The 12,938-nt window shown below is 52.9% G+C and overlaps 1 protein-coding gene across 1 annotated transcript in view; it reads left to right on the top strand.

The window, feature by feature from the left end:
* Positions 1 to 12,938, top strand: part of FANCA (FA complementation group A) — a 61,068-nt gene that overhangs the window by 17,298 nt on the left and 30,832 nt on the right. Inside the window, exons 11-20 of the mRNA XM_077754140.1 lie at positions 1,285 to 1,397; positions 3,004 to 3,080; positions 3,361 to 3,502; positions 3,843 to 3,976; positions 9,421 to 9,531; positions 10,817 to 10,912; positions 11,023 to 11,082; positions 11,899 to 11,987; positions 12,672 to 12,732; positions 12,811 to 12,860. Of these exons, the coding sequence (XP_077610266.1) occupies positions 1,285 to 1,397; positions 3,004 to 3,080; positions 3,361 to 3,502; positions 3,843 to 3,976; positions 9,421 to 9,531; positions 10,817 to 10,912; positions 11,023 to 11,082; positions 11,899 to 11,987; positions 12,672 to 12,732; positions 12,811 to 12,860 (933 nt within the window). The remainder of the gene's footprint in view (positions 1 to 1,284; positions 1,398 to 3,003; positions 3,081 to 3,360; positions 3,503 to 3,842; positions 3,977 to 9,420; positions 9,532 to 10,816; positions 10,913 to 11,022; positions 11,083 to 11,898; positions 11,988 to 12,671; positions 12,733 to 12,810; positions 12,861 to 12,938) is intronic.

Raw genomic sequence — 12,938 nt, 5'->3', positions numbered from 1 at the left:
TGAGCAGGGGAGGGCCAGAGAGAGAGGGAGTCACAGACTGAAACAGGCTCCAGGCTCTGAGCTGGCAGTCAGCACAGAGCCCGACGCGGGGCTCGAACCCACGAACCGTGAGATCATGACCTAAGTGAAAGTCGGACGCTTAACCAACTGAGCCACCCAGGCACCCCAGAAAAAAATATTTTAAATGTTTTTATTTCTGAGAGAGAGAGAGCACGAGTGAGCGAGCATGAGCAGGGGAGGGTCAGAGAGAGAGGGAGACACAGAATCTGAAACAGGCTCCAGGCTCTGAGCTGGCAGCACAGAGCCTGACGTGGGGCTCGAACCCACGAACAGTGAGATCATGACCTGAGCTGAAGTTGGACGCTTAACCGACTGAGTCACCCAGGCACCCCATTTTGTGTCTTTTTATAACACACCTGACTGGATTGCTCAGACTCCCATCCTGAAGTTAGGTAATGACTGTTGATGTGTTTGTTTCTTTATAAGTTTCTTAATTAGTTGCCGTATTCACCATAAAACCAGACCCCCTCCCTCCCTGGTCTGGGTGGCCAGCCTCCCTGGCACATGGGGTTTGCATCCCAGGCCAGCCCCCAGGAAGGCCAGCAGGGGCCGTGGCCACCCCCACCTGCTTAGTGTCTCCTCTTTGCTTGTGTGACTGGGGCTGTTCTTCTCCCTGAGAAATTGGGTGGCGCCCATTTCAGCAGCTCTGACCCTGGCGCACTGGACTGCCCTCAGGGCTCCACTCCCAGGCAGCCCCGTCACCCTTTGTCCCTCCTGACCTGTCAGTGACGGCCATTGCCCGCCGTCCTTCCTTCCTCATCCTGTCCTGAGACTTCATTAGCTTTGGGAACTGCCGCTGTATCTGAGTGTCTGCGTGTCCCAGCTGTACAAGCCTGGCTATCGCCCTGCTGGCCCCTGGTCCCCATTCCACAGATGGGGAGGCTGAGGCTTTGTGACATCTGCAGCTTGCTGTGGACTGACCCAGACTTCCCGGTGTCGTTCTGATCCCTTTCTGGCTTCTTTGCTCTTTGGGCGGCAACTTTCTTACTGGACCTGCACTTCTCCGCACTCCCATTTCGAGTTTGGCACAGCGGCCTGGCAGAGCGTTCTGGAAAGAGGGAGCCTGTGTGCCCCCTGAGCCGGGGGGTTGGGGGCCTCAAGGTCCATGCAGTCCTGCTGGACAAAAGTAGTTTTTGATGAGCTGCTGGTGTGCAGGGTGCTGTGGGCACTGCCGGGCCCCGGGGGGGCCTTTTCTCTGAGCACCTCTTGATGTTGTGTTTGCAGGTTCGGCGTGTTCTCTGGACACACGTACAGCAGCATCATGTCGACGGATTCTCCTAAGAGATTCTTCAGTCACACTCTGACTCAGGTGCTGACCCACAAGCCTGTGCTGAGAGGTGAGCTCCGCGGCCCAGCTTGTTTGGCTGATGGGAGCTTGGGCCCGGATGGCAGTACTCTGACACGGCTCGAGACCGTGAGGGCACAGTAGCATCAAATGTCTTTATTTGAAAGTTGCACATTCTTGTAAAAAAAAACCTCAGAATTAAAGAGGTATGGGGAGGAGAACGGTCACCCACCACCCATGTTGTCACCAAAATAGAAATATCTTTAACATGAAACTTTCTTTGTGGTCTTTTCCCAGTAGATTGTGAAAATCTTGTTATCAGAGTGAGTTACTAGGTTTTGTTTTAATCATATAAGCATTTTCTTATGCGCGGTTGATCCTTGAATGATGTGGGGATTGGGGACCCTGACCCCGTGTGCAGTTGAAAATCTGCACGTAAGTTTTGACTTTTCAGAACTTAAGTCCTAACAGCCTACTGTTGACCAAAAAGCCTTGAGGGTAATGCAAACAGTCGGTTAACACAGGTTTTGTACAGTACATGTGTTAAGAACTGTGTTCTTATGGTAAAGCTGGAGAAAATAGTATTCAGACATTATGAGAGAATAAATGTACAGTATTACACTGTATTAGGAAAAAAAATGCATGTAAATGGACCCACTCATGTTTCAAATCCGTGTTGTTCAAGGGTCAGCTGTAATTATATGCTGCTGCCGCTTTTTTTTTTTGAGTGAGAGAGAGAGACAGAAAGTGAGAGAGAAAGTGAGAATCCCAAGCAGCTTCCACACTGTCAGTGCGGAGCCTGACGTGGGGCTAGATCCTGCCACCCTGGGATCACGACTGAGCTGAAATCGAGAGTCGGATGCTTCACCGACTGAGCCCCCCGGACGCCCCTCCATCCGTTTCGTAGAAGTGGTTAATGGCATGTCCTCCTCCAGCGGGTGCCCTGTGGTTGCTGTCCCCATCTGTTCGGTGACCGTGTTTGCAAGTTTCCACTGTTACTCAGGAGGTGGAAATGAGAACTGCCCGGCAAGCTTTCTCTGTGTGCAGGGGTGTGCCCGGCGGGTGGGGTGTCTTTCAGGCAGCCGTGTGCGGGGGAGGGGATACAGGGATGCTTCCAGCAGCTGCTGTGTTGTACTTTCTGAAGGGCCTGCTGCTCAAAAATTGCATAATGACAGAGGGTAAAAGCAGCAAAATTAAAATGTGATTGATGGATTAGAAAATACAGCAAATATGTAGGATCACCAGCAGGAACTGGGCCAAAGATACATTTGATAGCAGAAAATGGGAGCAAACAGGGAAATGGTGAACTTAGGCGATAGTTGGAAAAAATGCAAATTAAAGCAAAGTGGTTTTTTGACATTGAAGCAAGACATGGCTTTTCATGATTACTGACTTGACATTTTTTCTTTTAATTATTTCTGAGAGAGAGGAGAGAGAGAGAGAGAGAGAAAACGTGAGCAGGGGAGGGTCAGAGAGAGAGGGAGACACAGAATCTGAAGCAGGCTCCAGGCTCTGAGCTGTCAGCACAGAGCCCGACACGGGGCTCGAACCCACGAACCATGAGATCATGCCCTGAGCCGAAGTCAGACGCTTAACCGACTGAGCCCCCCGGGCGCCCCTGACTTGACATTTTTGTCTTTGTTTGTTTCTGAATGAAGTTTGTGATGCTGTCCAAATGCAGAAAGAGTGGAGCTTTGCGAAGACCCACCCTCTGCTCACCGGCCTCTACCGCAGGGTGGGTATTGTATGCGGAGCGTTCGGGCCTGCTGCGTCCACAGGCCGCGGCTCCCAGCCCGGGGGAGAGACGCCGGGAGCCTCCGTGGGCCCGCCATCCACACCTGGACCAATGGGGGCCCTGGGACTGGACTTCTCGCATGGGCAGCGCGCCCTCTCGCTTGCCCGCGTGTGTCCCCGCGTCAACTTCACGTTGTGTCCGATGGGAAGTGGGATGGAGGTGAGGCTCCCACCGCCTGATGAGTGGCTTGTTTTGACAGCCGACGGCACTTTTCTTTCAGCTCTTTGCTATGCTGAGTTCAGAGGAGCTGGTTGGCCACTTGCAAGAAGTTCTGGAAACACATGAGGTGAACTGGCAGCATGTGCTGACCTGTGTGTCCACACTGGTGATCTGCTTACCTGAAGCGCAGCAGCTGGTTCAAGGTGCACTTGGGTGGGAAGCCCTGTGCGCGTGCTCGTGTGGTGTGTGTCCTGTGGTTTGTGGGTGAGCCTGTCGGTGGAAGGGCCGCTCCTCTCACCGGCTCTGATGGCGCCCTGGGTCTTCTCGTCTGTGCCCTGCGTCCACCTCCTGTGGCAGCGATGTGCTTGCTGCCACCTCACGTAGTCGGGGTTTGGCTCTGTGGTCATTTGCGACCCAGGCTCTTGAACCGGGCACCGGGCGTGCGTATTCTGAACGCCGTGCCCTGTCCCCGGCGGAAGGTCCGAGTTTTATTTTGCTGAATGCCCTTGTCTCCCTGCTGTGACTGTGGTCGTTCCCTCCTAGACTGGGTGGCCCGATTGCTGGCCCGTGCGTTCGAGAACTGCGACCTGGACAGCATGGTCACTGCGTTCCTGGTTGTGCGTCAGGCTGCGCTGGAGGGGCCGTCTGTGTTCCCATCCTACGCAGACTGGTTCCAGGTGAGCCGCCTCCCAGCAGCCACTGTGGGGCGTCTGACTCGCTGCCCTCTGAGCAGACACGTTCTGTGTCCCCCCCCACGAAGGGCTCGGCGCTGTTCTGTCTGGGCTTTGGCTCCTCCCCAATGGCCTCTGCCTGTCCAGTCCGGTCTCTGAGTTCGGGAGTGCGGTCAGGAAACCAGGAAAACAAACGTGCCCGCTGCCGCTGGCACAGCGTGCTGCATCCCAGAGGGGGCTTCTCACCTTCCCGGGGCTTCTCTTTGTTTCCGCCACGTCTTTTCTGCAGCCGTTCGTAGCCGGCAGAGTCTCGCTTCTGAGAAGGTGTCTTCCCGACATCAGCTTTGAAGGCTGGGTGTGTAAATCTGTCATTTAAAAAGCTGTCTGATTGGAGCGCCTAGGGGGCTCAGTCAGTGAAGCTGCGGACTTCGGCTGGGGTCATGATCTCACGGGTCGTGAGTTCGAGTCCCACTTTGGGGGAGCTTGCGCCCCAGGTGAGCCCCGCTTCTCTCTACCCCTCCCTCACTTGCACCCCACCCCCTTTCAGGATAAAAACCACTATCTCATCCTTCGTGGAGGTTTTGGGTTTTCTTGCCACGCTGCCTGGGTGTTGTAGCTGGTGGTGGTTTCTGGGGAGCCCGCGTACCTCCAGTTCTGAGGGGAGCTGCCCCTGCACGGACCCCGTGGGAGCCCGCTTGGCCCCTCTGCCTACCTGGGGTATTGGCACAGGACGGGGTTGTGGGGTTCTGTCTGTTCTTTTATTCTCTAGAACTGAGTCTTGTCAGCCCTGTGCTCCGCCAGCAACGGGCTGTCGGCCCGGGAGCGCCGCTAGACGTGCGTGGAGCTGTGGGCAGTGTCCGCAGCCGGGGGCCCTGGTGGTCAGACCGAACCGGCCTGTTTCCTGTGTTTGCTTGTCTTCTGTGTCTGCTGGGCCTCGGGGATTCAGTCACCACCGGGTGTCTTGGGCCGAGCTTTGCCCCGTTCTCAGGGCAACACACAGACAGGAATGCTTGCAAGTGCTCTGTTGATGGAGTTTTTTGGGGTTTTTTTTGTTTTTTTGTTTTGTTTTTCCTTTTATATTTGAAGTCAAGTTTATTGAGATACAATTGACATAAAATGTACCCAATTTAGGTGAATGCTTGGGTGAGTTTGACAGATGTTTATGTGTATGTTCAGTGTTTAAAGATCTGTTTTATTTACTTATTTTTAATTTTTTTTTACATTTATTTTTGAGAGACAGACCACAGGTGGGGGAGGGGCAGAGAGAGAGAGGGAGACACAGAATCCGAAGCTGGGTCCAGGCTCTGAGCTGTCAGCACAGAGCCTGATGCGGGGGCTCGAACCCATGAACCTTGAGCCATGACCTGAGCTGAAGTTGGACGCTTAACTGACTGAGCCATCCAGGTGCCCCTCAAAGATCTGCTTTAATCTTTAATTGCAAGAATATTAATGTAAATAGGCCAATGTGATAATTTTAAATTTGAGCCTTTTGGGGTCCTGAATTATGGTTCTCAGCTCATCATGGTATGTACTTAGATGTAATTTTTCTGTTGAAAAGAACTGTCTTTCCTCTGAAGTGACACCTTGAGCTGTTGTAACCCCACATTCAGAGATGTGTGTGTTCTTTTAGGTACTTGACATAAATACTTCAAATAAACCGTGGGTCTCCTCTGGTGGATGTATTTATTTAGAGAGCATCTTTGAGCAGGGAAAGGGGGAGGGGAGTGGAGAGAGAACTCCAGGCAGGCCCCACAGTCTCAGCATGGAGCCCCATGCTGAGAACCATGAGGTCATAACCTGAGCCGAAATCAAGAGTCAGACGCTCAAGCAACTGAGTGGTGGCTTCTTTATATTCCTGTTTCCAACATGTCGTTGAGGCTCAGTCTTGATTTGATTGGATGTTGCCAAGGGTCACTAACCGGTCTGCGTAGACCGCTTAGAGGGAGGGACTTGGTGGCCCTGATCTTGGGTGGGAGCTGAATGGTGATGTGTTTATTGCCATTTATTTATTTTTTTTTGTGGTTGTTTCTGAAAGTTCTCTCTGAACCTTTCTTGTGTTTTTCTTTCATGGTTTGCTGATTTTCTTTAGTGATATATTTGGATTTTTCCTTTTTATTCTTTGCATATTTATTAGTGGTTTTGAAATATGGTCAGCATTAAGTTTGTATATAACCTCTTCATATAGCAGTCTGTATTTAAGTTGATGGTCATTCAAGTTTGAACCCATCCTTTATTCCTCTCCTCCCCACCTTAAGAGGCATATGTTGTCACATTTTAAATTCTTTTATCTTGTGAGTTCCTTGACTTGAGTTTTTACAGAAATATATATTCTTACTGCTTTTGTGTTTCCTACTTTTTTCTGTCACGTTAGGTCTCTCTACTTGAAGAGTCCCCTTTAGTATTTCTTGTAGGGCTGGTTTTTGGTCATGAATTTTAAAGCTTTTGTTTGGGAAACTCTCTTCCTCTATTCCGGATAGAGTATATGAATACAGTATCCCTCACTAGATACTCTTGTATTCTTGGTTGAAGAATTTTCCCCTTCAGCACTTTGAATATACCATGCCATTCCCTTCTGGCTTGGAAAGTTTCTGCTGAAAAATCTTCTGAAAGCCTTAAGGGGTTTCCTTTGTATGCAACAGTCTTTCTCTGTCATGGTTCTTTTAAAATATTTTTTTGTCACTATATTTTGCAAATTTAATTACAATATGTCTTAGTTTGGATCTGCTTTTGTTGATTTTAATGGGTCTTCTCTGTGCCACTTTGATCTGGTTATCTATTTCCTTCTGCAGATTAAGGACATTTTCAGCTATTATTTCTTCAGATAAATTCTCTGCCCTCCTTTCTCTCTCTTCTTCTGGGATTCCTTTAATGCTAATGTCATTACATTCGAAGGAGTCACTGAGTTCCCTGAGTCTCTTCTCATGTTGCATAATTCTTCTTTCTCTCTTTTGTTTGAGCTTCATTGCTTTCCATTACTCTGTCTTTTGGTCACTCATTCATTCCTCTGCTTCTTCCAGCCTGCTCTTCATTCCATCAAGTGTGTTTCTCCTTTTTTTTTTTTTTTGAGCCCTTTATTTCTGCTGTGTTATTCCTTATGTCTGTGTTAATGGTCTCACTGATGTCCTCCCACTCTTTTCTCAAGTCCAATGAGCTTCCTTAGGATTCTTGCTTAAATTTTCCATCAGCCATGTTACTTACACTTGTCTCACTTTGGTCTCCAGCTCTGGTCTTGTCTTGTTCTTTCATTTGGAACAGATTCCTGTGTCTCCTTATTTTGTCTAAGTCTCTGCACCTGCTTCTCTGTGTCAGGAAAGTCAGTCTCCTGTTCCCGAGAGTAGTGGCCTTACAAACAGGTCCCGGAGTGCCCTGCAGCGTCCCGTCCCCTGTCCCCAGGGTGCTTCAGCGAGCATCCCCAGTGTGTGCTGCACGTGGTCTGCTGTTGTGTCCTGGACGCTTTATCCTTCAGGCTGGGTGTCTGCAGGGGCTCTCTTCGCCTGTTGTGGGCAGTGTTTGGTCCAAGTGGGACCCATTTGAAGTGCTCTGGTCTGCTTGTGAGATGGGATGCGGAAGTGAGGCCTCGCGAAACTCCCTGGTGGTGAGACAGCGGTGTGAGCAGGGGTTCGGGCCGGTCTTCTGGGGGAAGGGGTCTGCTAGGAAGGGCAGCTGCGCTGGAGTGTGTGGCGGGGGTGGGGGGCGTTCGGTGTGAGCAAGTTAGGAGGCGAGTGTTCTCCGAGCTCTGCTCTTCGCGCAGGAGTTTCTGTGCTTGTGCCGAGGGGCGGGAGGGAGGCGGCACCAGGCAGTTCCTCTGCTCCTGAAGGGATCTCTCTGTGAACATGGTCTCTCTGGGCTTGGAGATGAGCAGATACCTCCCCTGTGTCCTCAGGTCTCTTCATGCACGGTTTCCACACCTCGTGTCCCCGGGCTGCTTGCCCACCTCCTCCCCAGGAGCAGCACGGTGCCCGCCAGGTTCCCCCTGGCCAAGCCCCTGACCTTTAGAGCTCCAGGCCTGGGGCCTCGCTGGTTGCGAGAACTTGGCCCTCTCACCTTCCAAGCCAGTTGCCCTGGGGACCTGTTTCCCCTGAGCTGCCCTGCGTGCATTCTGCCTCTCGCCCTTCTCCACAAAGGCCGCTCCCTCCCAGCACAGCGGCCGTCATGATTCCTCTGCAAACCGCATCTCTTGTCGTTCTGCCAGTCTTCGGGCTGGTTTCTGGGGCGTTTGGGATGATTTGATAGCTACCTAGCTGTGTTCGTGGGACGGGGGACGTCTCGGGCCCTCCTGCTCCTCCATCTTACCCCTTCTGGTGGCGCTCTGTGTCTGCCCGTGTGTCTGCACCCTCCCTCCCGCACAGCTGCGTCGTGTGCTCTGGCAGAAGTGCTCGGCTGGCCTCCCGACCCAGGAGCGGTGCTGGGTAGTTCCGGTGGGCTGGGCTGGGGCCGCACTCGGTGTGGCTGGCGTTTGGCTCTCTTGGTGGAGGCTCATGGTGGCTCTTCAGGTCCACTGCCCGTTCTGGAATTCCCGACGCTCCCCAGGCGCCCCCAGTTCCTGTAGGGGCCCGCTTTTCTGTTGAGAGCTGGGCACTTTGAGTGCCCCGAGGGGTTGTCCTCCTTAGCCGCTTCCCCTGCAGTGACCTTGTCTCCTCACAGAAGAGCGAGAGTGTCTGTGTGTTCAGAAGTGGCTTCATCATGTAGAGTGTGCCTGTTTAGGAAGGAGCCCTTCTTAGGGCAACTAATGCATTGTGCCTCTGAGGATCACAAAAAGATAGCACAGTTACTGTTTTCTATAGGAATGTGTATATATGGTACTTTTAATTAATTAACTAATTTTATTTTAGAGAGGGCAAGCTGGGGTCAGGGCAGAGAGATGCGATTAAAGAGAATCCCAAGCAGCCTCTCCGTTCAATGCAGAGCCTGACGCGGGGCTCGATTCCCCAATTCTGGGATCATGACCTTAGCTAAAACCAAGAGGTGGACACTTGACTGACAAGCCACCCAGATGCCCCCATAGGAATGTACTTTTTAAACTTTGTAATGTTCATTGTTTATTTTTGAGAGAGAGAGAGAGAGCGTGAGCAAGCGTGAGTGGGGGAGGGTCAGAGAAGGAGGGAGACAGCATCAGAAGCAGCTCCAGGCTCTGAGCTGTCAGCACAGAGCCCGATGAGGGGCTTGAACTCACAGACCATGAGATCATGACCTGAGCCAAAATCGGACGCTTAACTGACTCAGCCACCCAGGCGCCCCATAATTTTTCGTTTTAAATAACCTCTCAGCCCATCTCTTCAGTCGGGCAGAGCCATGGCATGAGATGACAGGACCCCAGGCGGCTATTTCCTTTTCGTTGCAATTGAGTTTCTATTTCTGTGGCAGACAGAGCTGCAGTGACAGGTCACTGCGTGGTGGCACAGCCCCTGAGGAGCCAGCCGCCTGGCCCTCACGCCTGCCTCTCCCTCCAGGCCTCGTTCGGGAGCTCAAGGGGCTACCATGGCTGCAGCAAGAAGACACTGGTCTTCCTCTTCAAGTTCCTGTCAGACCTCGTGCCCTTTGAGGCTCCCCGGTACCTGCAGGTGAGCGCCGTCCCACCCGCCAGGGCGCCCCCCGGTTCTCCTCAGCGCCGGCTTCGTGACTCAGCCGGTCCTGGTGCCCTGGGCACGGAAGCCGTGTTTGGGACGGGGGGACGCCCAGGAGTCAACCAGTGTCTATCTCTGGAGGTGGTCGCCGAGCGCGGGGGCCACGTGCCGAGGGTGAGGCAGGGCCACGTGCGGGCACAGGAAGGTGTCCCTAGCACCCGCCCGGTGCAGAGCACGTACGGGGCGGTCCAGCCCCGGGTTTTTGTTAAATTATATGTATTTTTTCTTGTTCTTTTCATAGTTTCAGGTTTGTATTTAAATTCCAGTTAGTTACCAGTTAAAATGATATATTTTTATATTGAAGAAGAACCGGAAGGATATACCCCAAAGCACCAGTGGCGGTTGCTTCCAGGGTTGAAGACCTTCATGTTCTCATCCAGAGTTTTTTTTAAAGATTCTTAAATTTTATTTTTTTATTAAAAAATTTTTTTACATTTGTTTATTTTGAGAGTGAGCACGTGCAAACGGGGAAGGGGCAGCCAGAGAGGGAGACAGAAGATCCGAAGCGGGCTTCACGCTGACAGCAGCGAGCTCAGTGTGGGGCTCGAATTCACAAACTTGAGATGCATGACCTGAGCCAAAGGTGGACATTCAACCAATAGAGCCACCCAGGTGCCCCGAGTTAGAATTTTTAATAACGAATCTATATGAATCTTGTTATTAGAAATGCCTCACTGCAAGCTTTCTCTTTTAAAATGAGAGAACTGCAGCCAGCATTCTCTGGGTGGTAGGGCACCTGGAGACTGAGTCTCACTTCTTTTTTGTAAATATGACATGTGCATTACATTCCAAAGAATACATTTGACAGAAAGGAGAAAGAAGAATAAAGAACGAGGCGTCACTGAGTGAAGCCCAGAAGAAACCTGCCGTGAGGGCCTGACCCCTCGTCTCCTGGGCACGCTGTTTGTGCCGCAGCTGCAGCCCTTGAGGACAGAGCCTGAGCGGGGGCGCTGGGGTGTGGTGGGTGAGGGGCCAGCTCTGCGGGTGGGCCCACCCCGCCCCTGGCATGGCCGCCTTCTGAAGCGACGTCCGTGGAAGCAGGTGGAGACCTGCCCGCGGGACTCTGTCCCACGTCTGACGTCAGCCCGCAGGGTCTTTGGCTAACACTTTGACTTTCCCGACGTCCAGCATGTGCAGGTTTCGGGGACGGGCCGTTGCCTTCTCCCCCAAGTCCCTGCCAGTCCACAGGCTGATGTGACCGTGCTCTGCCGTCTGCCCGCAGGCGCACATTCTCCACCCGCCGCTGGTGCCGAGCAAGTACCGCTCCCTCCTCACAGACTATGTCTCTCTGGCCAAGACGCGCCTGGCCGACCTGAAGGTGAGTCCTGGCCTCGCCTCCCCTCCCCTGCAGCAGCTGCTCCTCAGCCTCTCCCTGCAGAGGCCAGCGCCTGACCGGTGCTCCTGTTCCCAAACACGACCCCTCTACAGGTGTCTGTGGAAAACATGGGCCTCTATGAGGATCTGGCTTCACCCGCGGACGTGACAGAGGTAAGGTCACCTCGGTGCTCCTGCCCCCTGCGGCCTCTCCCCTGTGCTCCCTCTGAGCTGAGAATTGGAGCTTTTTCTTTGTGGTGCAGCTTGAGGATGGGAGTTACTGGAAGGTACTTATTTTGTGATGGTCCATCCTTTTCAGAGCAGGAGTAAAGCAAGTCACTGTGTGCAAGAAAGTCTGTCTTGTAGATCTCCGTTCGTGTGGGTTTGCGTAGGACAGGAGGTCTGTAAAATGCGGTTGGGGGCAGATCCTGTTTTCTAAGAATCACAGGACAAAGCGTTAACCCTGTTGACGTAAACCAGGTGTCAGAATGCTGTGTGCTCTGTGCGCGTTGCTTTGAGACCCTCGTGTAAGAGTTGTGAGCTGCCGGAGAGCCCTCCCAGCTGCCGTTAAAGCGCTAGGAGGACATTTGTCAGTATTTAGTGCAGTGTCCATTTAGGATTTCTTGCTGTTCGTAAGTCGTCATTTTGTAATTTTTTTAAATCTCAAAAATGAAGACTCTTCCCTTTCCCACTTCAGATCTTTCCTTAAAACCGTTTATTCTCCTAGGGGGATCCGGGAGGGTGGCCGAGGCTCCCAGAGGTGTTGAGTGGTTAGTGGGGCGGCTCCTTGCTAGATGCCAACTTTCTGAGAGCGAGAAGCAGCCACCGGTCCCTTCCTCTGGTCTCACTGGTAGTGGTTTGTCTGAGCGTTGTGCCGTCACCTTCACGTGGCCAAGCTCTGCTCAAGGGGAGGCTGATGACACCCTTCTACGCCCAGTGTCTTGTCTTTCACATCTTCCGTTCTCTTCTCACCCCCCCGTGCGGAGCCAGCCCCAGAGCCGAGCGCGCCAGGATGTGGAGAAGGCCATCGCGGTGTTCGAGCACACCGGGCGAGTCCCTGCCGCGGTCATGGAGGCCAGGTACGGTCCTGCTTCCCGGCCTTGTCCCGTCTGCTCGCAGAGCCGCTCGGAGCAGAATGGCTTCTGGATCTGTGGGTGACCAAGGGTGCGGTGGTGTGGAGCCCTTGCTGTGAGCTTCGGTTTTTGGTAACAGCTGACGGGTGGCATGGAGAAGACCCCCCGCAGGGGACTGGGAGGAGCTCGTGGGTTAGTGACCATTTGCTACCGATGCTTCGTGGGCGCCGGACGTGCAGCCAGCCCAGAATTGAACAGCAAAGTTGTTTGGATTTTGTGTGATCCGGGAACGTTTTCAGCTGGGGTCGCTCTCAGTGTGCGGCAGCGCTTTGAAGGCGTCGCTCCTCAGAGATGGGAACTGGCCCCTGCTCCCGGGACTTCCCACTCAGCCCCCAGGGGAGCTCTCGCATCTGACCTTAAGTCACCAACCCAGATCACACAGCTGTGCGGCGGGCAGAGTGCCTTCCGGCTTCCCCGGGGCACAGGCTCGTTGTTCCCTTTGCGTGAAATGTCCCAAAACAGTGAACAAGAAGACTTAAAACTCTGGAATGACGTCACAGCCGGGGGGTATGAAGTGAGACAGCCTCTGATGTGTGGTGACTGGAAATGGAGGTTTGGGGTTTGCAGTAAGGGGTTCTAATGCTTGTGTCCGGGTGTGTGGCCCTCCTCACCTGCTCTTCTGTGTTGCAGCATCTTCAGGAGACCTTACTACCTGGCTCACTTTCTCCCTGCCCTCCTCACGCCTCGAGTGGTCAGTATGTGTGGTCGTGGCTGGGGGGCCTGTGGGCAGAGAGCAGGTGTCTCACTTGAATCCCGTCTTCCCCCACAGCTCCCGAAAACCCCTGATTCCAGAGCGGCCTTGATAGAGTCCCTGAGGAGGTATGCATGGACACCTGTTTCCAGAAGGGTTTTTGATAAACGCAAAGAATTGTGCCTGTTTTGTAGAGGAGTCTGTTT

The sequence above is a fragment of the Crocuta crocuta genome, unplaced genomic scaffold, assembly GCF_008692635.1.
Source record: "Crocuta crocuta isolate KB4526 unplaced genomic scaffold, BGI_CrCroc_1.0 scaffold61, whole genome shotgun sequence".
Classification (NCBI taxonomy): Eukaryota; Metazoa; Chordata; class Mammalia; order Carnivora; family Hyaenidae; genus Crocuta; species Crocuta crocuta.
This window is presented reverse-complemented; position numbering and strand designations above follow the sequence as displayed.